This window comes from Anopheles coustani, chromosome 3, assembly GCF_943734705.1.
Source record: "Anopheles coustani chromosome 3, idAnoCousDA_361_x.2, whole genome shotgun sequence".
In the NCBI taxonomy this organism is placed as follows: domain Eukaryota; kingdom Metazoa; phylum Arthropoda; class Insecta; order Diptera; family Culicidae; genus Anopheles; species Anopheles coustani.
This window is the reverse complement of record NC_071288.1, coordinates 14,173,454-14,199,373: the sequence shown is the minus strand read 5'-3', so window position 1 is coordinate 14,199,373 and position 25,920 is coordinate 14,173,454. Positions and strand designations below refer to the sequence as shown.

Sequence of the window (25,920 nt, the reverse complement as noted above, 5' to 3'; positions counted from 1 at the left end):
GTAACATCAACACTTGCATGATGCACAAATCAAAGGACTGGCTGATGATGTCAGAATAAACATCCGAGGAGCCGCAGGGCTATGTTCTGTCTTTCTTTACCACGCAATCGTCGTAATACTACCGATCCCGTCTCGCTCTGGTTGTGCACATTAAAACTGCATTCGAATTTCGAGTACGAAAATAAAGTGCTAGCTTGCTTGGTAAACAAAGGAATTGGTTTGGGCGAGGGGAGGGAACCGTACCTATCATTTTCTTTATTTGTTTGCTCAAGTCAAGCGGGACACGAAAAGAAAGTCTTTAGACTTTGGGGGTCGAGGAAAGGGACAGTGAGGATGGGTAGGAGAATTTTTTTTAAACGGCTGCTGCAGTACTGCGCCAAGGGATGGAGAGTTGCTTTATTAAAACAGTTTGAACACTCCGGTTAAAACCACTGAAGTGTGCTATATTTGGGAAGAATTTGAAACACAAAGAATTTTCTCAACCGGCACGTATTCAATGAATTTCTTTCGGTTTGTTTTCAACTGTGGGGTGGACCTACCCCCACATGTGATCGCCCAACCTGGCTACACGAATGCGTGTTCGTGAACGCCAATACCGAAGGAAGCGACCCCAACCTTGGACGCGTTTAATGGCCACACTATTCGCTTCTGACTTCATCTTCATTCCGTCGAGATTAAGACTCACTCTCCGGGGGTAGCGGCTTTAACGAACACTCGGGTTTACGGTCTGTTGCATTGGGCCAGGAATGAGTCACACGTGGCCAAATGACGTTCGTGGCCATTGTTTTCCTCCGTCCGTTTCCTACTTCCTGAAACGCAATCGGCTATAAATTACGGGATTTATGCAGTAGAAGTATAATGTTTAGTATTTGGCCAGCGACATGAAACCGAGCGAGCCGAAGACGAAAGATTTTCGACGATCTCCGGAGTTGTGAGGTTTGAGATTTATTAGTTGTTTAAAGGGCATAAATCACCATCCAGCCCCGATTTAAAAAAAAGCTCCACTCGCCGACTGTTCGAAGAAAAGGGAAAGGACAATTAGTTAGACATTTTTTCGCTGCCCTCTCGCCAGCTCGAGGAGCACAGATTGTGCCGGCGGTTCCATCTCTTCTTCTGGTTCGATGCGCCGCCCATATTGGTCCGTTTTGGTCTGCTTGATGCTTGCTCGAGCGAAATGAATTTGTGTTGACTGTAATATAATTATTATCGGGCCGTTTTTGCCGTTCTTTTTTTTGTGTGCTGCCTCAGCTAAAGTGCTTCAAAGGTGGGGTCGTGTGTTGGTCAGCAAGCTATATAGTAACACCCTTGCGTTCCTCACCCCACTGGGGGTCGCCGGTCCGTAGCATAAGCACAAGAAGCATCATTTCTAGTCGCGTCAACTCCACACCGCCGTCGTTAATTCTGGCGCCAACAACAAAACCAGCTGTCGGTTGGAGACACGCGCCGTAGCTGTGAGAGACGATGGGAAAGCGCTGGAGCTGACTCATGTCCTGACGCCGAAGGAAAACACGATTTGCCTTTGTCGTGGCTCTTCGTGTTTGATTGGATGTGAAGGAAGCATTGTTGTAGAGTTGTTTTTTATTGCACTTAGACAAGAGGTACTTGTATTCGAGAATAATGATTTTTCGCGTTTGACGCCATTAGCAAAGGATCAAATTTCAATGCCCTAAGCGTGTGCGTGCGGTTGCTTTCATTTTAAAATAGATGGAAATTTATTACGTGACTTCTGGTTATTAAGAAATACGAAATAAGATATAAACATTTTAAAACAAATATTTTAAAGCCTCTTTAACTAAAGTTTGACAACTATTACCGAGCAACAATAATCGATTAGATTCCATCAAAAAACGTTACTATAGCTAAACGATAAAAAATGTCCCATAGTTTTGGTGCAGGATCTTCCTCTTGATCGATAGTATCGACCTTTTTAAAGAACGGCAAATAGAGTTTAATGAATGCCTTTTAATTGAATCGTTAGCATGTTTGAGTTGGTCGAAAATTTAGAGTACTTTATAGCTCCTGCACTACATACAGCCTTCGGTATCCTCTCAACCTTAAATGACCCACCCGGGTGGCATGCAAAGCATCCGACTTATGCATTGGCTCAGAGCTCTACCTTATGGCGGCCTCTCCACGGCTTCCCAGATTTGACACGAAGGTCATACAAATTACAGCACCGGCCAAGCGTCCCTTGCATGGGGCGGAAATCATCCAAAGTGGCTTCTCCAGTCGGCTGCTGCAATTTGATTCCGGAACGACGGAGACGAGGGCTGTCGATTAGTTCATGTGTTGTTGGCGATGCGAACCAATTGAATCCAACAACTGCTTGACACGCGCACGTCACACCCCTCAATTGATCGAAAACTGCGGGAACAAGAGAAATCATCTGTTTCCAACGCGCTATCCAACCGTATAGCTCAGCTGGCTGTTTTTTTGTGTTAATTATTTTCGAAAGTAAAATAGCACTTCGCAGCGTGTCCGAGCTCCACTAATTTAATTAACAGTTTAAACAAACGAACGAACCAGATTTCCAACGAGTTAGCAATAGTGTGAAATATTTTTAGAATTAGAATAGCATGAAGCGCGCACAAACGTGAAGAGAGGTAACAGCGGAAGAGGGATTTTAACATAAATAATCGCACTCGCGGGGCCATCTTGTGCCGGACACGTGCCGAAAGATTTACGTCTCGTACCATCGGTTGTAGATTAACGTTTGCTTATTTTGCTACCGGTTGAGTTGGATTTAGTTCTGTAGGAAAGTATTGTAGAGGAAGACTATCCAATTTGAGTGGGAAATTGAACGGTTTTTGCATGTAAAGGCACCAACTCCCCTTTCTCATGAGCATGTTTTTCTTAAAGCTTCTATAAAATCGTTCTTTCAATACGAATCTCGTTGCATTGCTTTTATACTCGAAACATCGTCTTGGCGATCGATTGTTGAATTTTACATCACCGTGCTCTTTAAATTTTCAAACCCCTTGGCCTAGCCGCATAGGGAAAAAGGTGGCCACCTTAGCGTTGAATATTTTACCAACACTCAACCCAAAACGCACGCGGTCGGTGTGTTTATGATGTTGCAGTGTAAAACAGGTATGCTCCCAGTTTTTGCTCCAAAAACATACCAACCGATGGCCAATTATTCGCGTGTCACATGCCACTCTCGGGCGCCAAACGCACACGTGCTGGCCAACGTGCTCCAACACGGGGTGTTTCGGGTCAGAGAACCAGGGCCGAAAAGGTGGAGGGCCAGTTTCTCGTCGTCGGTGTGGAAAACTTAAACCAACCGTTTCACCTTCGAAACAACACCGGAAGCGGACCGAGCGCCACGGAAAGTCGGTGGTTCGCAACGTTCGCTTGTCGCGTGTCTTGACGACGCAGGATATCGATTTACTTTGCTGCAGAAGAAAATAAGACAAACAAAAGTGTGGCATCGGCTCGAGTTCGCTGGCAACAAAAGTTTATTTTTCTTCGCCTTCGCCTCTGCTGCGTCGACCTGGAGGGCTGGATAAGCAACCATTTCTTCCGAGCCGAGCAGGTTAATTTGCAAAGTGGCAAGATTTTGTCGGGGCCATCACGGGACAAGGAGTGTCCCAAACAGCGAAGTGCAAACATCATCGTAATAATCGTTGGTGGGCGAATTATGGAGGCAGCTTTACGACTCGGTGTGGCACCTGCAAAATGGCGCTGAATATCATTCACGTAACCGTTTATTACCGAGGGAAAGTTTCAAGAGACTTTCAACAATAGAGAATGCTCGTGTATAATTATAAGTCTAATACTGTACTCTTGTCTGAGACAAGAACAGCACACACTACAGATTGTCCTTCTCGCCAATGTTTAATGGGACAATTTTGCAATCGACATTCTGCCAACATTATTGTGCTGCTCCACAAATTCATAGTGCGCTCCGTTGCTAAAACCCACCGCAGTGTACGGTAACCAACTGAAATGGATGCGTCAGATGACACTCATTAGATGATAATAGAAATTCATATCCTGTCCCCTTGCCAACCCCGATGGCATGAAGCATAAGCGCCTGCCGGAAGCGAGTGTCAGCATTGCAAATTGCAATGTTTCATCGTCAACGCACACTACAGTGTGCATCGTCTTTATGGTACTATTCGTTTAAGTTTAAATTTTTTTAAACAATTACTTCTTTGGATTATTATAAGGATAGTGCATTAATCTCGAAAATAGGTGACCTTATATCTAATGTTTTAAATTATGTTTTCCTTTTTTAAATTTTAATCATTTGACGCACTGTGCTCATTCGATACCCTTTTTTCCGCTCCAATTACAGAGACCTCCCTACGGTTGGTGGGACTGTGAGAAATATTGCAAAGGACTCTCCCTGTTGTACCCCCTGCTACCCCACGTCGGACACCTTCCCTGCAGAGGTTGGTGGTGTCTAGTGGCCAGTTGTTTCTATTCGCAGTGCGTCATCCTGTTCGAGTGCTGTGCAAACCGACGGTGTACATGTAACGTATCGTAACGCTTCCATAGCGCACGTGATTTCTCGATCAGGCGACAGTAAAGAGTAGGCATCGACTCTTGGCAGAAAACAACGGATGTACCGAGCGGGTTTCTCTTAGTAGTACGTGGTATGTGGTTCGTGTCAAAGAAGTGGTACAAGTGTAGCGAAAATTTTTGGCATCGTTACAACACACCTCCTACTCGGTCGACTTGTGGCAGAAACACCACCCACAAGTAGTGTTTCGATACGATAGGAAAAATTAGTATACGGCAACGTGCTAGTGCAGGCCTCGATTCTTGCCGGGACAGCTGTTTCTTGAACGACGAGACTTGCTGGCGAGATTGCGCAGTGTTGACGTCATTGCTCCCTGTGTTTAATGACCAATGTGAAGAAAATGTATCCACCGTGAAGACACCCGAAGTGATATTGTGACTATGAGATAAAAAAAATCTTATAAAATAACTGAAATTCTTTTTTACACGCTTTTTAATATTTTCTTATCTTTCCTTATTTTCATAGATCAACATAGTATGTGTTTAAATAAAGTTTATTTCTCGTCGGAGTAAGATAGCAAGTGTATTGTGAGAAATAGTAAATCATTGTGAAGCATCCTTCAAAAAAGATATAGTTTCTGTTCTTGACGTGCGTTCTTAAGTGTACATTAATTGTAAAAAAATAGTGCATTTACTTATCTGGTCAATTTAGTCAATTTAGTGTAATCAAATTGGTGATTGTACCCATCGGTACCCACGGGCAATGCAATAGTCCCGGGATAACAAGTGCTTTCTAATTATACGATCATATAGATGTTTTTGATCGGATCTACGTATTGATCTTGCGTCCGCATTTTACGCTTTCTTGTTTGGTGCGGTGTGAAAATCTTATCTTCGGCGTCGGTTCGTGGCACGTTTAGTTCGATTTCGTGTGTAAGGCAGGGTTAGCTACCACCATAGCTTCCAAAACGGCATCGAGCAGCGGTTGGCGAGCAAGCAGCAAGGTGCCCCAGGAAGGTGAGTGTTCGAAGAATGCCTAATCATAAAAGGTTTCCGCATTCTTTTTTATCTATTTTAATCACTGACCTAGTGTGAAACGCAATATCACGGCTTCGTTAAATTTATCGGTATTTATTCTACCGCCAGTCCATCTACAACACAGTCAGCCATCGATAAATGTGGAACGTGGATGTTTCCAATCATTCTCGAAGACATGTTGACTTAGTCGACGTGTTGATAAACGACTACAGTAGATAAATATGCTTTGATAGATATGGAATTGTTTTGAATGTGTTGTGTCTTTTTTGTTGCAGATGTAAGCGATGAAGGAGCGTCCGGTAGCTACGACGATGGTGCGACCACGCGACGCGGCCGGTTCCGTGTGTCGGCACCATCGCCCGGCCCACCGGAAACCACCGTTGGCCGTTTCCGGCTCATCCCACAAACAGGTATGCTACGCGCACGGAGCTCTAGAGCTGATCAATTTGTCCAATTTATCTTTTACCTTTCTCTCACTCTGATACAGGAAACTATGGTCCGACTTCACCGTTTCTTCAGCGTGGGCGATTCTCCGTCATTCCGGAGGAGCCGCAGAATTCGCCCGGAGCAACGGCGAGCATGCCGCCCATAATCACGACAACCGCCGCCGATCGGCAAGCATCACCCGATTGGGACTTTGACGACGACAAATCAGTAAGTGCAAAGACTTCAGAGAAAAAGTACTTACAATTTAGTTACTATCTGTTGGGTTACGCTACTGAAATGGCTACAGTATTTACATTAATTTTGATTAATGGGTCACGATAAGCGTAGTACGCATGACCTAATTTGTTTCATTTTAAAATACAGGTTCCGTGTTCATATAATACCAATCGTTCCAAATAACGGTTCAAACCAAGGCGCATACCATTGATGCGAAAACCAACGGTATTTTTTTGCACAACTTTTGATTGTCCCCTTGTTTTTTAATTCCATGCAAACTACGGAACAAAATATGCAGAGCGAAAGCTGTTTGTCTTAATAAGATCTCTCATGAAGGGTCTGTTGTTCAAATCGGTCCAGGATTGAAAAAGTTACTAACAAACTGGCTATTTCAAATTGAGACCAAGGTTTTCAAAGCAGCTAGTTTGACGAACCTTGGTCGTGAGGTAAATATTTCGATCTCAGCTAGCGCTGCTGTCAGTTCTAGAGTTGTGTAATTCGGATTCAGATTCATAGAATCTGAATGACTCTTTGCTTCGTTTTTGAGATTCTTGAATCTTTCAATGAGAGATTTATGAATCCCAAAGAATCCTTTATGCTAGAAGAATAGAAAAATAAAGTCCAAAAATGCAAAAAAACGGAAAGCGGGATCCCCTTCTTTTGTTTGGTTACCTGATCCACGCCAATGAAAGAACCAGGAAGATTGTGTGAAAGATTCATGAAAATTCATCAATGTCTTAAGATTCCAGTCCTTAAATATTGTTGAATCAATCGGAATGAATCTTGGACGAAGGATTCATATGAATCAATCTCGCCAAAAGACTCATAAGACATAACACTAGACAGTTCCGTTAAACGTCGAGCGTCCGTCAACTCGAAACGGATCGTTGAACAGCTTGTTGTCAGTTGATCGTTAGACGTCGTGCGGAAAGCAATGGCGATGCGATGGTGTTTTGTCTGGTGCCATTGAAATATGTAAACAGTTGGTGACGAAGCTATCGAATCCTGTGGATTTCCCAATATGTAAATCCGTGACCGTGTGTTTTTTCTTTTCATTTCGCCTCTTCATTGTGTGAAAAGTATGTTTTCTTGTCGTGAAAAATGGTTACATTATCAGAAGCGAACGTGCTGTGCTTTTCACCGTTTCTCGTATCTGCTGTCCAGCACCTATCCGTGATGTGGTGAAGCGATATTCGCCGTAATCGATAGTGCACGGCGCGTCACCAGCGACACGATTGCTTAAGCCAGTTTGTAATGCTGTCCTAGCAACAACGAGCGGTCAGTTGAGTTGGTGCGATTAAGAGCACCGCAAAAATGGCTTTGCTTGGCCTACTTCTGCTGCTGCCGTTCTCCGAGTCAGCTGCAAGTCAAAACTGCTGGAAGCGATGATGCATGGTGGATACGAAAAAGAAAGAACGAACGAACGAGCGAAGCTTTCATTTTTGTTGGAAACAGAGTACACATTTAGCTAAACATTTCATCTAATGTAACGCATCTTTAAATACGAATAAACAGTTGCGAATTGGAAGGCAAATTGTAAGCATAACAGTTGACACACAGCTCAGCGACAAGTCTGGAAATACAACCATTTCGTTTTTACAGTTCGTTGTTCAATGAAGCAGAAAATGCTATTGTGCAAAGCGTAGTGTGTAGTTCGGTTTGCGTGTGTTTGTGCGCGTACGACTCGCTTTCGATCGATCGTTAGTCTCCTTGTACTTAAAGGAACAACGGTTTGGTTTGTCCAGCTACTTTCTCCTCCAAAAATTGCTATTCTTGACCATGGTTATTGGTAGTTCAGAAACAATTTGGTTTAGAAATTGCGAAAACAAAAATCAGCGTCCAAGTAACGCTCCTCATTGCGCGTCCCTAGAAGGTCTGGGTGGAAAATTCCACTCGACGAACGAAACAGGTTCATTGCAGCTCTTTTTTTCGGTCACGATCAACAACTCCCGCTAGCAGGCGCGTTACCCAGGCTGCTGGGGCTGTGTTCGATGTTCCATCGCGTTGTTGTTCAACCATGTTCGTGGCGTATACATAAACATGCGCACTGATGCCGTCCATATCTGCCGGTTCGAAAGTGTGTAGGTGACGAACCTGGCGACCTTTTTCGCGACAAAGAAAGTTCCGGCCGCTTAACACAAAGATGCACACACGCAGCTTGAGAGGGAAAATCACATTCACCTTTGACCATTCCACCGCCTGCTTGGCGCTTGTCCTTCGATCTTTGCTTACTGTCGGTTCCATAGATTGTAATCCGCTAATCATCATCGGATGTTGCAGTCGTTGCAATCTCAACTAGTCATAGTCTTGTCGTATGATTAAATGTTTCCTTTTCTTCCCGACCCGACCATCATTAGTGTGTACTCCATCAGCTGACCAGCAAGTTGTGTTTTAAATGTCTGCCACGAAAGGTGGAATAGGTGAAACCGTGTGAAACGTGTGTAAACAAGTAAAAGTCTAAACGAGTCCACAGCTGGCCTTGCGTTCCCGTACGCGTAGTGCAATAATAGTTTCCCGATCGATCGCAAAATAACAGCAAACGGTAAACGAGTGCGTTGGTGGAAAACAGGTTCATATCGTACGGGGAAAAAGGGCTTCGCAGTGAAGGGCACGCCTATTTCGTAGTGTGTGCCGTACCGCCGTGCTAAGTGGATTAACCTGTTCCCCCCTCGTAGTGACGTCATACGTCGTGGCCAAATTTGTCATAACGTATCGATTCTCCTGTGGATTTAACATCATTTCCCGTACATTCCGCGAACGGTTGCTCGACGCTTGCTTAATCTAGTCGTCCGTGTTAGAAAAATAAATCGTCTGTGAATGTTTGTGTGTGTTTGTGTGTGAAAGTCTAATGGTGCAAGGGAGAGGAGTGGAGCGAGAGAGTTGTGTATAGAAAAAACCAGTGAAAACCGGATCTACGAAGGGGTGGCAGAATTAGAAAAAGAGGGAGAAAGAGTGCAAAAGCGAAGGCATTTAATGCGAATCAGCTGATGCACAAAGAGCCGCGGGTGTAGGAGAAGAGGAGAGTGGAGAAATGTTACAGCTGACGCAAGCGTGCTCGAGGAACAACTTGATCAGGCAGTTTTTGCATTGCGAAAGATCACCAACACCAGCACAAAAAGCAGCGAACGTTCGTCGAGACGCGCTCCTACAACTGTAACCCCGAGGGTCGTGAGTTTTTCCGCCGAGACACGGTTTGTTTTTCATCCGATTGCCAAACGGAAGCGGCGTTTGGATGGTGATTCACTGCTCGGAGAAACGAGCGAACATGTAAGAGAAAGCAAAACACGGAAAACATCAACAGAACGTCGTGAAGCGGCATTTTATGCGATCGTTAAACGGAGTGGCTGATCGAACTGGATCGATAGATGACGGCTTGGCAGGAGCAGAACAAATAAATTTATGAATGAAGTTTTCCATTGAAGAGCCCTATTTACCTATTTGTTTGTTGAGACATACCCATCATCAAGATTTACGAAATCTTTCTTTCATGGTTTTGGTTTTATACATTGATTCATTGATTCTCCGAATTGTCTTATTGAGAATAGTAATCGAAGCCATATTTCCCCAAGCAATTAACGGCTGAATCTGAAATGATTAGCTCTTTCCAAAACACGCGCCCAAGGCACTAAAGATAGATGTGCTAATTAGGGTTCAACTTGAAATCCTTCTACCGGGTACCTAAAAAACCGACCAGAATTTCGAATGAATACACATTTGAACACCTGGTATTGAAACCTGTTTATCGTTCAAAAACACAAAAAAAAGTTGCTGAAGCGAATCGTTTCAATTATGTCCATCCGATTTAAAGCAGTTCAGTATCCTTCCTCTACTCTAACCTAAATCTGGTTACATTTGTTTGAACACGGGGGAGTTTTTTGGTTGGCAAGCATTTTAAATTTGTCTTCAAAAACAAACCTGAAGGTATCTTGGAAATGTTTACCAGATTATCTTGTTGTTTGTTTGTAGCTACATTTAGCATAGCCGGTGGTCGTTCGTGGGAGTAGGATGTCCGCCGGCGATGTTTTATGCTGTAATTTGCCGAGATGAAAACGAGATCACTGTTGTTTTTCATTTGGTTGGTGATCCGAATGGACGATTTATTTTTTAAGATGAATGATAATCTATCCAAGCGGGAAAAGTTGCTATACATTATTTGAAAGTTGACGTATGTTTTCCGTTTACGCGACTCCCTACACGGGAACCTTAACAATCAGATTGAAAAAGTATGACATGTTTGAAATCGGTTCTCGAAACGAACTCTTCACACCTGAAATATTGTGTGTATTGAGAACGTAATGAGATTGCCAATGTGTTTGCTTTACAAATGTTCCCGGTGATTAATTGCGATGATGTCACCGTCTCGGCAATAAACCCTTTCCATCAGGCGAATAGTTACGACGATCATCATGCGCTGCAGCGTGCATCAATACTTTGTCGCGACAAATAACTGCTATTATTTTCACAATCGAACACACGCCAGCCAGCAAATGGAGGAAAATGTGAAAACAATAAAAAAAAACACACACAGTTGGACAAGAGACGGTTGACATTAATAACAGTCACTGCAGTTGTCTGTGGAAATGCTGTCCATTTTTATGAGTATCGTCGTCTAACATAGACGTTGACGAATGGAAACGTACCGCGGTTCGTGGTTTTCCGTCTGGCGACGTAGTGGAATTTATCTTATAAAAACGCAACTGGTAAAGCAGTTGCCTTTCTTTGACTTCAGTATTTGTCAGAGACAAAATGAAATGATCTTTCTTGCTTATGTCTTTGTTCTGTATAAACTATTAAATGGTAAGACGTACGTCGTATGTAAAGTCGCCGGTTAATTATTGAGTTCATAAGATGGCAACAACAACAGAATGCATTTAGCGGAGAGAAAGGTGTATCGAATTAGTAATCATTTATGCATCAACAAACGACAACCGTAAGCTCTAGACATCGCTTAAGCCCCGCAGTATATTATTAGTTTATGAAGCATCGTTATTTCTAATGACGAAAATATGAGACCAAGTTTGCAAATCAGCATTATCATTGACATGGAGAATGAGTAGATGAGCCTACACACAACTTGGGAGGACTTGTTGCATTACATTGATTTCCTGGAGGTTTCCGACTTATTACGACCATACACATTCTTGCGATTTTATTGGAATACTTTATCGGATCTGAGTTATTATAATACTAACCTTGATGTCTCTATCTTTGAATATCATTTAAACTCGTCTGAATGTGATTGATGTTATGGTTGGATTAGTAACGTTTTTAATCCTCTCCCATGCTGCATCATTAAAATTGAAATTTACTCCACAGTAATGACCGGAAGTGATATCTTCTATCGGTTCAAAAATAGAACAATCACGGACTGACTTTAAGAGGTTGGACTTTAAACTCTTCTGAAATCCGTTACGTGCCGAATTTCAGTGGGGGGAATCAAATCTCTTATCTCACTTCAATCTCAACCAACGATCTCATTAATATTCCAAAGTGTCGTTTAATATATTTTCCGGTCATTGGTCGTTATCGCCGCGAATTCTTTGTTCGCAGGCACACTCTTTGAAGGTCGCTAAAGTGGAGGGGTTGAAGTACATACACTCGCGGTAAATAAAGCGCGAGCCCCCCTTCGAGAGACAATAATGTCCACTGGCTGATAAGAGGTCATTATTGATGAGACTGTTCGATGCTTGTTTTGTTTCCAATTGTCTTGCAAGACGCCGCGTGCTGCTGACGTTTGCGATGAGTTACCGATTTGCCATTGCACAGTTGAACAAGCCATCAAATGAAACGTTTGGTTCATGATCGTCGTACATTCAACGTTCAACGTTGAGAGAAAATTTTCATTTCATATATCGTTGACCGATGCACGGCGTTTGCACACCATGGCATGTTGGCCGTTGGTATTTGATGGCATCGTTGAAGGTGATAATACATCTGTTTGGGTTTCGCATTTGCGCGAATGATTCAAATCGTTTTCGCTCAAACCCATCCATTGAGTACCGCTGCGTCATAAGTTGTTTGTGGAGTCAAAAGCAAATCTTGAAGAAGTGAAAGAAGATATGGTTTCCTTAAATCGATGCTTCCTCTTTGTATCCGGCATTCGACGGAAGAATTCGTCAAGTGACGTAAGAACGTGCCCAAGCCGCATGAATCACTTTACGTTGCCGTTATTTTGCAACCCGATGTCAGCTGGAAACAACAGCACAAACTGTGAACCGTCTACGGTTGGTCTAACCTTAGGGGATTTAGAGGATTTGCTCGGTCAATGATTACGCAGCAGACGAATGGTCACCTTTGTCCACCCTGTCCTGTTCGATACACTTTATAAAATGAGGCAATGACTATGAACTTTTAAAAGGTTTGATAAACCGTTACGATTCTAGTGATGGAAAGTAAAATTAGTGGTATATTGTATTTTGTAATGCGTTGGAAAAGAAACCATTTTCGAACTAAATGCACGGTAAACGATACCTTCAACAGTGTAGTATCGTGTACATTAATAATCCCGCACAATACGTGTAATTTTCAATCACCCGGGTCCGTATTACACGTTATGGACAAATTTGCCAATCACTCGGCCAATAAGCTGAATTTATTGGTACCGATCCGTATCAGCAGGGCTTCCGTAAATCAGTATCGCCCGTATTCGATCCAGTTGCACCATTTATCATGCAAACCCGGGGTCTAGATTTATCGGCATTTGGCGAAGGTACAGGGGCGATTGGCGAGCTCGCGGTAATCGTTCGGTTTTAATCGTAGCTGCGATCACGTCATAAACAGGCCAATTCCATCGACCAGAAACCGCTCCAACACGCGGAACCAAGCTTTACTCTTCGGCCAGGCGTTTGAGGAGTGCCAACTAAAGTTTACCATGGGACCTTCCGCCTGCAAACGTGATCCAAGCAGGTCGCACGCGATACAAATTATCCTCACGCGAAGCACCGTGTGCGATTAGCCTCGAGTCTGTGAGTGATGCCACAATGATGGGGTGGCCTCCATTGGCATGGAACTTATCGACACATCCAACATCGTTACGACAGAACGGAACATCATTGGTTCTACAGGGTTGATGAGCAGAAGCAGGACAATTTTGTAGACCTTTTGATGATGATGGCTATAATCCGAAGTTCTTGCTAACTGATGAGCAAGTTGTTTCCTTTTTCCTATTTCCTTTTACTGACTGTTACTGTGTACGAAGTAGAACAGTATTTAAAAAAAAAAACAGCAGACGCACCTTCCATTAACAATTTTGAAGTATCAAACCCACATTTTGGAATTCGGACCCACATTTTCTACCGTAATGTGTCCTCACGTTACTCCTACGCCACGAGTACATTGTAGTTTTGTAGTTGTTGATGATTGATCTTCACTTTTCAACTCACGCCTAATGGAACATCGTTTATATCCTTTTCTCTTGCTTAGCTTCCAATAAGTTCCACTTGCCCTCACGTAATCTAATCGCGAGTCCTCTGTTTTACATAAAACATTAACATCAATTTAACTCACCATCTCGTTTGAAACAATTGATCTTTCGGGGCGCCCGCCGTTCTAATTGAAGTCGTTCACTCTCCCTCTTTGCGTCTCCTCCGACGGGAGGAATGTTAATCGTCACGCCATTTACTCTCCATTCTGTCGATGCGCAGATCGCGATAAGATTCCTGCACCACTTGAATACCATCTCCTTGAGCGGGTTGTCATTCCTGCGCCTCGGGTTCGATTAACAGATGACATATTAACGACGCGGTTGGAAAATTCGCACACGAGTGACAGATAGTTTCTGCGATAGGCGGTCTCTATTTAAGTCTCCTTTTGTTTCTTCACGTCTCGGAACGTTGCATGTCGATGGCTGAAAAACGATAACGGGCTCGCACTTAACAACACAACGGTGGGTTTTAAATAGAAGTTACCGCCCCGTTTATTGAGCCATGAGATATGAATACTGTTGAAGAAAGCAAGTAAAATTGTACTTTATCTAAATTTATATTAGTTGAAAAAAATTAAGTTCTGGATTAAACTCATTTCCCAAACATTTGAATGTTGATTGATTTTCTTATGCAAAACCTCATGAGCTTATCACTCTTTGCTTGGGGGTTTCTGCCTTGACATAGTTTCAACCTTTCCCCACCTCACAATTTTGCAAACCCACTTGGAACACGCGAACCGTTGCGCGTGCGATCGGTCGTCTTCGTCAGAGCGTCGTGCGTGGGATTTATTAAAATTCAAATTGGCACCACTCGCGGCGGCTACAAATGTGCAACAAAAGTGCCTGTGTTCCGCGCCTGTGCAAACTGTGCTTTTCGTTCGATTACCGGCACTCAGTAACCGATGTAGCAAATCTACCTCGGGCACGGAGACATGCGGCATGTGCAGGTTCGTAATTGTTCGATGATTGTGCGATCGTTGTGGATGAATTGCCCGAGCCATAAGGGAGGCCACGAACACCGAGCCCATCCCAACGTTTTGCGTCTCGTCGCAACCGTTAGACGATCGAGAATTTGTCCTCGTAGACGTCAAACCTCGAGGAGATAGACGGTAACGACGATCGATCGCGATTAGGAGCAACAAGCAGGAGAGTGATCTCGGTAGTTAAAAAGTTCCAATACCCGATGGAGGGCCAATTAATGGCGATAATCGAAGGCATTCATTTTTGTGAATATTTGTTTCAACGTTCTACGGAGAATGTGTGACACGTTGGAAGAGCTTTATGTAACCATCACGTTACAATAGAACTTCCAGTTTCCAGTGTTCGTAACCCCAGCTTCAACACGGTGTTGAATTCAGGGCACAGTACAACGGTAAGGAGATTGCGTCCGCTATAAAATCCACTTCCTATTCCCATCATCTCCTGGTTTTGGTTCGTTCATGGCTAAAAATAGCGATGTAAACAAACAAACCCGACGTCGGTTGTCAAAAAAACATACTTATCATTCATCACGCATGTCGGCATTGAAACACCCTTAGATGCAAAGACGAACACACCTTCGCCGAAGCAGAACGAGGTGTGCTCTTTGTCCCTGCGTTACCAATTTTGAGTTTACACTTTACGTAACCATTTTTATATGTAGAATAACGCCCGGTACACATCATGCAAATGCTCGAAATGAACCTCGGTTCGGTTTCTCAAGAACTGCTGAGTCAGAATGTTGATGAAACTTCTAGTTTTGTGTCCTTTTTCCGTTATCTGTCGACAAATATTTGGCCCAAATGTCATCTTCGTAACCCTCGGGAGTGTGAGTAACCTGTTATCTGGTTTAATTGTGGCCAGGAAACTGGCCGGTATATTTAGTTAATCACTGTTCGGGCTCGGCGAGCCATCGTAAACACCCGTGATTTATTTCTGTCCATTGTCTGGCCGCCGTATTTTTGAACGCACTCAAACGGGCGAGGTTACAGGCCGTTTGGAGCGAGATAATCATCGCCCGTTTGGCATGCCCCATGTGTGCCCGATTAGTCTGGATCGTCCATTGGGACGGTCCATTTTGCGGCCGAATCTACCTCTGAGGACACACTCTCTAACGTCCGGCCGAGTGGTCGCTTCAAGGTCGTAAAATGAAATTCACTCCATTGGAGTACTTGCCAACGTTGTCTTATCACTTCGAGTGCCCTTTAAGACTTGCTTTCGTGATGTTTCTTTTTTCGCCAACCAAGCGAAGGCCTTTCTTGTGGCTCGTCTTGTGTCGCGTTTGAGTAATCGTTCGCGGCAGGCAAACACTTCCCGCTTCACCACGTGGCATCGGAGTGGATCGCCGGGTTTGGGGCGCTGGGTTTGGGACTCTCATTGGGTATTCCGGCCACGAAACGATTCGCTTCGGTGAAGCAACATGCAAATGAAGCCGCAAGTATCGCACAAAGTCGTTTGACGTTTGCCCGGTTGGGCGGACGTTTGTTTGTGTCAAACCCAATGGATTTCGTCTGGTGGCATCAACAACAACAACAACAACAGCCAGCATTTCACATACAAGATGGGGCACGTGAATTTAGAACTCGAACACTTTATTTACTTCCCGATGGGTGTAACAAATATCCGTGACGGGAGAAAAGTAAATAAGGCCGGCGAGATAGGAGGCCGCTGAAACGGTTGTACGGTGTTAGTGTGCCGCCGGGCACGATCACGTTTTCGATTGCAGAATCGGAAAAGGAGAAGACGAGGGCGGAGCCGTTGTGATTAAAAGTTTTACTGCAAACACGCCCGGTTGCACTTAAATTGTAAATAAGATCGGATCATTTGAGGAGAGCAGCACCTTGAAACTTTTGAAGCGATTTTCAAAAAAGTAACAGAACCTGCAGATGACAGTAATGAGTATGACAATTCGAACGTGGTATAAGTTCAATTCCTACTAGACCCCTATCACACACCGTATTCGCTCTTCTTGATAATCCCTATATGAAAAGGTGGTGTAGTTTATTTAACACATTGCAAACACTTTTCATAACTTTATACAGAACAAAACTGTGTTTTTGAACCACAACCAGCTGTGCTGCTGGGGGATTGTTTTGATTGTTGCTTTTCTCGTCGCAAACAACGTACGTGACGAACGCGAAAGAAAGAGAGATGAATAGCAAAAATGGGAAGCATAAAGTTTATTGACCTTCTCCGCTCAGCTGTTCGGCGTTTGTTGGTGGAACTTGCTCGTTTCTACCACATCGGATTTGATGTTTCCTTTGCATTCTGGGCATTGGGTCACTTACGACTCAGCTCAATTGAGATTGATTGACGGGTATCAATCGGGGGTTGCCTTTCGTCGGCATTCGTCAGCCATTTTACGGGGTGGCCATTTTCGAGTACTTTCTAACGCAGCCCGCCCCAGACGATTGACAGCTGATTGCAAACACACAAACCGGCCGCTGCTGCTCGTCCGGCCGATGGGGAGACAAAATGGCGACCAAAGTAAATGGCGGGTAGCGTGCGCGCACACACTAAAATCGTTACAGCGATCTCCGCCAAATGTGGCCGCCGTCAACGTGCGATCGTGATGTGTGTGCCACAACCAGAAAGGGCTCAGACATGAAATCATTTCAATGTACGTACACAGGGTCTCCCTTTCGGTGAACTCCCCTTAGTGCGCTGTTCCGGCCTTATCGTTTGCAAACATTTGGTTCGTTTTTCACACCACACCGCCTGCTTGCCTGCCGCACATGACAAAACCCTTCTTTCGTCGAGTTTGTTAGTGGGGTGAAGGTCTGTGTGACGTGCAGGGTGAGTTGGTGGGGTTGCACCTAGAAGAGAATGCCCACCATGGGGATGGCACACTGCAGTCATTTTTCGAGTGAATGCAGTTGTACGCTGCAGTTACTTACAGAAAATGAGCAGCAATAGAGGAAAAAGAGAGTCGATTTTAAACCATTTTATTTACTGTAGGTTTATTTGACTTCACACAAACTCAACTCATGTCAGTAAATGATAAGGCGGTTTCATCGACCATTAATTTAGTAAATCGCTCCTTGCCCATCGCCCCTGAAATGGAAACATACTGACTTCAGTAACCTGCAGCAAACAACCAACATTGGGCACATTCTTTATCACCGCAGTCAAGCTTTTCCTCGAAGTGTGATAGTTTCACACGCAAATAGATTGTTACTAACAGCGTTGCGGCTAATAGAATGACAGCCGTTTATCGTAAACATGATTATTCCGTCGGAGCTGAGCTGCCGAGGGAACAATGAGGAAAGAGGGAAGGAGCCCCAGTTGGCAGGGAAAGCTGGTTTGTGTGCTTGTTTGCAATTGCATCGCGTTATCAGGGGGTTGGTTCTGTTTGCCCTTTTGGATGCTGTTTCCACCAACGGGCGATGATCGAGTTCAGTTTGCTTTCTGGACTTGTGTTTGACTTTATTTATGCCTGTGGTTTAATGTGGAATTTTTCGTGATGTAACTACAGCAAGGGCTGCACACGGTTATTTATAAAATACACAAGTTTAGTTAAACATTTACCGGCATGTCCTTTTTGTTCATAATTATTCTATTTAAAAAATTCCCGTCCATATTTTTGGCGAAACTGATAGTTCGATCAATCTGAACGTATGTAAGGCTCCTTTACCAGATGTCTGCTATCTTTAGTTCGAGAATTCAATATGCCACTCCGTCAAAGGCTCGTGTAAATCTTTAAAAGTCTCGCTTTAGTTGGTTTACCTGGCAGCAGCTTGCTAAATATTCTTCCATTTCCAATTTCTTCAGGCCTACGTACCGTTACATGGCAGAAATGTAGTAGCAAAGAACAGACGGTCTGTTGCATGCCCAGGAAGTGCATTCCGTGTAGCAAACACTGTTTTTACATTACCAAAACGACAAACTGCAGAAAAAAACCGGTGGATATACTAACGGTTGAGCATCAGCCATCCAACACCAAACGGAGCCGCTCGGAAGAATCCCCTGAAAGTACAAATAAATTAACCCTAATTAATTGCAAGCGGAGTGGAGAAGCAGATAAGCAGCGGCGCAGAGGGGACGAACGGTACACACGCTCTCGGTGGTGGCACAAAACGCTACCCAGAGCGCGCACCCCCCGCGAGTAGGAGCAAATTTAGATTAATTAAATGGAATCATCGAACGGTGGAGCGGGTTTGACGACGATTCTGGATGCTCAGCAGGAGCAAACACGCCGCTCACTGCTGATGGCTCCATCGCCGAAGAACGGCACCTCCACGCCGACCTCGGACGATGGCTCGGAGCGGGACGGGGAGCGCGAGGTAATCGAGGAGGTCAAGCGGCGGATGAAGAAGCGGGTCGATTTCATGGAGGAACATCTGCACCAGAACAACAACCATCACAACTCGGATGCTGGCACTCGGGAGAGCTCGGATGCGATAAAAATAAACCCGCTGGGTTCGGGAGTGGTGGACATGTCCTCCTCGCCCTACCTGAAGGCTTTCCCCGCCTCGGGTCACGTGTTTGTCGGGAGTCCTGGAGCGGACGATGAGTTTGAGCTGCTGATCGAACGATCGATGCAGGATCTGGAGACGATCCGGTCGGACTCGGACTCCGACTTTGGCGATGATCATGGACTCCCTCCGCAGCGAGGGATGGAGGTGCGGAAAAAAGGGAAGGAGGTTCGACAGCACCGGAAGCTAGCCGATGGTATTGGGGCTGGTGGAAAGGCACACGCATCCACCTCTTCCTGGAGTGATGGAGGAAGTAGCAACGTTAGCGACGTCGAGGAGGAAGTGGTTGAAGTGGATGACAAGGGTAGGGGGGCAGTAGAAGCGCTTAATCATCAAATGAAACTATACCCGGCGGCACAGCACTCACTGGAATCGTCCGGTGTACCGTTTCGCATGATGATACCTCCGATGAGTCCGGGACGTCGGTCGGACAGCAGTATCATCTTCGGCCAATCATCGCTTCCGATGATCCTTCCGTTTCACGTACGCCGAAGGTTGTCCGAGTGTCGCGAGGAAGACGAAGAGGATGAAAAACAGCCACCACCACCACCGGCATCGCCGGCCGGACCCTCCTCCGTTCGTACACCCATTCCAACGATCGTCGTCGCCTCAACAAGTGGTAACCAGACGCGGCTCAGTCCACCCCTTTCCAGTACTTCCCAGCAGGAAGAAAGTGAGTCCGCTGCCGTTCCCCGCAAGTCCCGGTTTATGGTCACTAAAGCGCAAACCCAAGAGCAGGACGATCCTCCGCGTACGACTGTTCCACGTGTTCGACCGGAAGCGATCCATCTGCTCCCACTTACGGCCAAACAGAACTCGCAAACGATCCACTTTCCCTGTAGCGTCCCGGTTCGCACCATTCAGTCGATGTTTCCCCCGGAAACGCCGCACCTCAACACACCCCACCTTGATCGACGCTTCTTCGACACCTCGCTGGTGGAAATCCGACCGCTCGCCAGCAGCCGTGGGTCACTCAGTGGCAGTGAGGCATCGGCAATAACACCATCGACATCACAGCTCCAGGAGCCTCTGCATACAAATAACATTCCGTTCGAGCTCGACGAGGTGTGGGTTAAGCGACCTGATCCGCTGGCAACGGGCGTCGGCGGAGGTGGCGCAGTCGGTGGAGCAAAGGCGGCGACTCTTCCGGCCAACGCGAAACCAGACTATTCGTCGATACTGACCGATAGCAAAAAGTCCCCGACGAAAGCACAAAGTGTAAGTTTGGTGGCAGATCGGCACCTCTAATATCTGTATTTTATTGGGAATGTTGGTGAAGGTGGGAGGGACGGTCATGCTGGAAGTGATAAGAATGGATCTTCCCATTCCCCGCGGAAGGGTGAAGGGGCAGATAGTAGTGGCAGTAGCGTAACCTAACCTAAAAAGATAACAGCGAACGAACATCTTTTTGAGGTTGTCACTATAGGGCGATAACAACATAGTATGACGCCTATCGAGGCAATTAAATCGAGTTGGGAGGAAACACTTACAACTCCTTGGTATTAACATTTCACTCGGTTTTCCTTTCACCTTTTCCCCAGGATGCAACCGATGGGGGGAACTTCCAACGTCCCTCGACGGCTCCTGCTGCTTCCGGCGAGTCCACGCGAGCCTCCAAGAAACAGAAGAAGAGCGAAAAGGAAGCCAAGCGCCAGGAGAAGGAAGTGATGAAGCTGAAGCGAGAGGAGGCACGACGGCTGGAGAAAGAGGCGGCCAAGCTGGAGAAGCTGAACCGGAAGCACGAGAGCATATCGCGCAGCTCGGAGCGGGTCGGTTCCGGAGCACGTTCCGGTTCGCTCGAAAGGCGTCGCAGTGGCGAGGAGGCGCCGGTGTTGAATCAATCGACGGTCCATGGTAAGCGACCAGCGCACCTGGTATGAGAGATAGATAAATATAAAGTCCTTAATTGACTTCCCTTTCTTGTTCAACCGTAGGTATTGCCAGTCCAAATCGACGGCCAACGATCTTCGACGTGTTCCGTCCGCGAAAGGGCTCGGATTCGAAGAAGAAGAAAGATGATGGCAGCCGGTCGGGCTCGGACAAGGATAGCACGGGGATGGGAAGTGGTCCGATCAGCACGTCGTCCGGTGCGGGCGGTATTATGAGTAGCATGAAGGCCGCTTTGCACGTCGGTGGACGACACAGCCATCACAATCAGCAACCATCGGGAGGCGCAAGTACCACGACTGGTTCCGGTGCGAGTTCGAAAGTGCGCGACGGTTCCGCACATCCTCACGCAGGCAGCGACGCACAGGTAGGACGAAGGGAGTGTAAGCGTAGGTTCTACGCCCGTCCAGCCAAACGACAACTAACGAATTCGCCCCTTCTTTTGACCGGTTTTAGTACTACCACACGGTAACGGCTGTACGCCGGGCAGACGCCGGCAAGTCTCCGATGACGAAGATGATGGACATATTCAGGCACCGTTCCAATTCGGCCGTATCCGAAGCCGACAAACGCAAAGCGGTAAGTGGAAAATACTACGTGCTTCTTTTTCCTCTTGTAGTCATCGGACTCGCTCAGGGGCTGAATGTCGGCGAGCCGCAAGCGATTGTAATCACCGCAGTAGTAAGGCAAAAGAAAAGCAAAATTCATTCGCATGGGTAGTAGAGCGCAGCCATGCGACGTACAAATGCACACCCGTTACGTCCACATGGCGGCGAGGAGCAATGATTCACTTTTATTGTGTGTTTTACGTACAGAACACGGAGCAAAAATGTGTTTAAAAAAGTCAAGATGGTCTTGTTGTGTCTTTGGACACTATTACATCGAGTATTTGTGTTGCCAATCGTTCAATCCAAACGATTGATACACTTCTTGGGATAGCTTTCTCAAACATGTGATGGTGTTACTCTCCCAAATATGCACATTAATTCAGCTATTATTAATTCACTCCACGCTTACGAAATAGTCAAAATATGTATAAAACCACAAACAAAATATATAATAATTATTTTGAACAGAGTGAACCGATTGTAAAGGGTTGAACCGGTTCAATTGCATACTTTCTGGCGTAGTAACGCCACCTAGCGGACTATCCAGGAACAGATAACCAAGATGTATACGGTTGATGCTTTGTTCCGAAAGGTAGTTAAAATCCAGATGTGTTGCATTTCAAATTTAAAAAAATTAAATAATTAATCGTATTTTATACGATTGTGTTATGTTCTAGTAGTCTTAAGGTAGTCGATGTGGTTAGAATCTTTATTGCGTAATCTGGTTGCAGCTTCGGACGATAATCTGAAAGTACGGTTCATCGATGATACGTTCAACCGTTATTTAAAGGGCATCCTAAATGGTAACCTCCTAACCCGCCCGATCGTTTGTGTGTAAATATGGTTGTTTCCATCCAATTGCATCCACAAACCGTCAATTGTGCATGCTATTCCCTTAGTCAGTGCTACTAGAATCCCTCTTTCCGGGACTAAATACTCATAGCTCGCCTGAGGTAATGAAAAGCCGAGAAGTGTTGCCGAGTGTTACGTTCGGTGTAAAATTAAGCAATCGTATTCCGAACGTATTTGCACAGCTCTAAACAAATGGTAAACAAAGTGCTCTCCTGCCTCTACACCTGCCAACCAATGGTGGAAGATGTGAGTGTTTTTTTCTATTTTTCGTTTGCCACCATCATCATCTTCTTTGCCTGCTCCCAAGAATTATCTCAATTTCGAAAAGCAATAGTGTGGGGCTATGACATTATGTTTGTACACACAGAAAAACACTGTTTGCCATTGCCATGAAGGCAGGTTGGACGTATGTTGATAAAACAAATCTCGTTTTTAGTATCTCTTGAGGCCGATTTGGTGTTATTTTGCGAATTCCGTAAATATTTGCTACATTACGTAAACGGGGGTGATAGTGATCAACGCTTTTTTTTGTTTTGCCGGGTAAACGGCAACACCAACAGCCTTCTCTAAATAGACTGCAAGAGAGAATTATCAGCCATTACATACTCCATAAACACGTTAGGCGATAAGCAATCGATACGCAATTATCTCTTCAACACGATCAGCGGCAAAAACTTTGGTCTACTCTGTAGACATAGGGCCACACGGTTGCGGCTGTAAATTGCGTCAGCAAAGGTACGCCCGACGTTTTCGTCCGGTAAGGTTCGTTCTTCCGTAGAGGATGGCAAAAAAAAAGTGAAGTGTGGTTGCTTCTGCTGTTGCTGCGACTGCTGCTCATCAGGTTTTGGTTCACCACTAATTTGTTTGCCACTACTCATAGAGAGCCACCACTCGACGTCACACGCACCATTAGCTGCTGTGCTGTGTTGTGCCTGCTGGCGATGAGATGAGATGCGGTGTGGAAAAATGTCCACACAACCGCCGTCACCGCTGACATACAGCCAAGGTCAAGCGGAGCAACGCCGGCCAAAGTGTATATAGTGTCTACGTGCTTTATGTGATCTCGCGGGCTTTGATCGATCGATCGACTCGCAAGACCAGTAGCATTCGCGGGGGTCCTATTACTTGCCCTGCTGATCTGCTGATGGGCACACCAGGTGGGGCGATAATGAATATCACTTCGATCGTATGGGCAGGAACGAGAGAGCGTGCGCAAGAACGTTTCATCCGCGCGCAGCTTCCAGCGTTGTTGTTGTGGCTCTACGTAATGTAATCTTTTCCGCTAAGCCGACTCAAGCGATTGTCAGCGGTTCATTCTAATGACGTAGAATGCCGGAGGGCAGGTGGTATCCATGTGTGTCCTTTAACGAACCGCAAAGTGCTCTTCACTACACCACCTGTAGTGGCGACCTCCTCGACAGCCATGTGCGGGACCAAAGTGCATCGGTGATGATGTTTATTTTGTTTGTAGATTTTGTGAACGCATTCCGAAAGGCAACAGCTCTGTCGAGTATGTATGCGTGTCTGTTGCCTACCGACACTCGAGGGTTTTATCAAAAGGGAAAAAGGGTGTGCGCGGTACGATGGTGGGCTAAGGGGAGTGGTAGTATCACAAAACCGACACGACGATGACGTACCCGGGCACGGGGACCGGGTACTTCACTTGACCGATACCACACACCAGCGGTTCATTTGCCATCAGTGAACAGCCGTGTGTCGTTGCCGCTTAGGTTCTGGAGATGAAGGTGCCTTTTGTGTTCCAACGAAACGGACCGTGTTCACTCTCGTCGGGTTTGGTGTCTCGTCTCAGTCTCCGTGTGGATTCGATCGGAATAGGACGTGTGCGTTTGGCGACGACAACGTTCCCCAGGGGGTTTGTAAGTGATCATTGCTTAGCAGCGATCCCCGGTTCGAAGCGAATCCTCGGTCCTGTTAGATTTTTTTAATTGTGTTTGTTTGATTCCGATCTGGATATGATTATCGCTTATCGGAACACGGAACACCGACACCGTTTCGAGGGTGACCCAGTTTGTACTAAGCTCGGCCCCCTCCCCCTTCCCACATCTGAAGCACACACGTGCACACGCTGGAAGCTGTGGTGTGAATGCACTAATCTAAGGCCATGAGCCACGAGCCACGAGACACGAAGACGACCGTAAACGAAACCAAACGGATCGACGCGGTGCAATGGTGGCTACCGTGATCAATAGATCGATGGAACGGGATCGCTGCACCGTTTGTGTATGTGTGCGTGTGTGTCTGTAGGTGCCTGTACGCAACCACCATTGTAGCTTCCGATGCAATCGCGCAGTCGTTCGACATCCCTCCGACCCAATGGTGAGGCTGGGTTCACTCGCTGGGAGGTTGTGTCAAAGTGTTTTCATTTGGCGATCGTGCAGTGATGGATCGGAAAATGCGGCAATAATATAAAGCAAGGTGGTTTGCACAGTTTGTGCCCCCGTCAGGGTCAAATAGGTAGTGCCTTTGTGTCTGTGCGGGGAAGGTTTGCGGTGATTTACGATTGCGTAGTTGTGCGAAAAGATTGTGCGCCTGATCCGAGATCTGCGAGTTAGCGAAGAAAACGGAAAAGTAGTTTCCAAAAGTGAAACCATTCGGTGGGTGCATCCAAGTGAAGTGACCGTCATGTGTTATGTTCGCGACTAAGAGGCAGAACGAACGGGGAGCGAGCGGAGTTTTTATTTTGATTTTGTCTAGTTTAGGCACACTCTCGGGTTTACTACGCCACTTACGGCTCGGGGTACGCAAGTGCAGCTTCCTTTCCTTCCGCCGTGCATCCGAGAGGATAAAGTCTGCAGGCCGTATCTAGCGGGAGTTGGACTTTTGAACGCCAATTGAGCAATGATGATGTTGATTCGCTTCGCAACGGAAACCGGAACGGCGCGCTGCAACTGTCTGAGACACCACACAACCTCTTGTTACGCAAGAGAGCAAAGCACACAAAAAACGACCCACCAAGGAATGCGCAAATAAATACAGCCGAACTTGGATACGGTGGACACGAATACCTGGGCAACACATGCATCCATCCAAGAAGAGATCATTGAAACTTAAATGTTGTTTCCTCTCTTTTTAAGTGTTCTATCATACGGAGGACAGTTTGTGCTATAAACCGAATTTGTTCAAAACAAGACGGAGTTGTTCGGCGGTGATCAAAACCACCATTAATCAAAGGAACACACCTATTTGAAGCCACAACGGTTGTAATCAAATAGCATTGCGTTTAATTGCTATACGAAGCTGAAAACACAACCTGTTCCACCGGGGTTATCTGACTTTTAATAGGGTCATGAGCAGGACATAACAGTCATTTTTAGAAGCAAGAGTGTTCAAAATGCGTATGAAATTTGACGGCTTTCGTTGATTGCCATCTTGAATAGAATTTGTTTCAGCTTACCAAACGTCCAACGAAGTCAAATAAACGAGAAACGTTGATATGCCGGAATGAAATCCGTACCCAATGGAGCATTTCTATTAAGTCAGACTCGACTGCGACATGTTTTTTTTATAT

The 25,920-nt window shown here is 45.6% G+C and overlaps 2 protein-coding genes across 2 annotated transcripts in view; both read left to right on the top strand.

Moving 5' to 3' along the window:
• Positions 1 to 333: 333 nt before the first annotated feature.
• On the top strand, positions 334 to 18,484 carry LOC131271582 (uncharacterized). The gene is made up of 4 exons (XM_058273068.1): positions 334 to 337; positions 5,781 to 5,915; positions 5,993 to 6,159; positions 18,341 to 18,484. The coding sequence occupies exons 1-4, from the start codon at positions 334 to 336 to the stop codon at positions 18,482 to 18,484; spliced, it is 450 nt and encodes a 149-aa protein (XP_058129051.1).
• A 6-nt stretch (positions 18,485 to 18,490) lies between these two features.
• The window catches only part of LOC131260354 (uncharacterized), a 50,046-nt gene continuing 42,616 nt past the window's right edge, over positions 18,491 to 25,920 (top strand). Inside the window, exons 1-4 of the mRNA XM_058262054.1 lie at positions 18,491 to 20,262; positions 20,586 to 20,898; positions 20,979 to 21,298; positions 21,388 to 21,510. Coding sequence (XP_058118037.1) covers positions 18,700 to 20,262; positions 20,586 to 20,898; positions 20,979 to 21,298; positions 21,388 to 21,510 — 2,319 coding nt within the window. The 5' untranslated portion in view covers positions 18,491 to 18,699. The remainder of the gene's footprint in view (positions 20,263 to 20,585; positions 20,899 to 20,978; positions 21,299 to 21,387; positions 21,511 to 25,920) is intronic.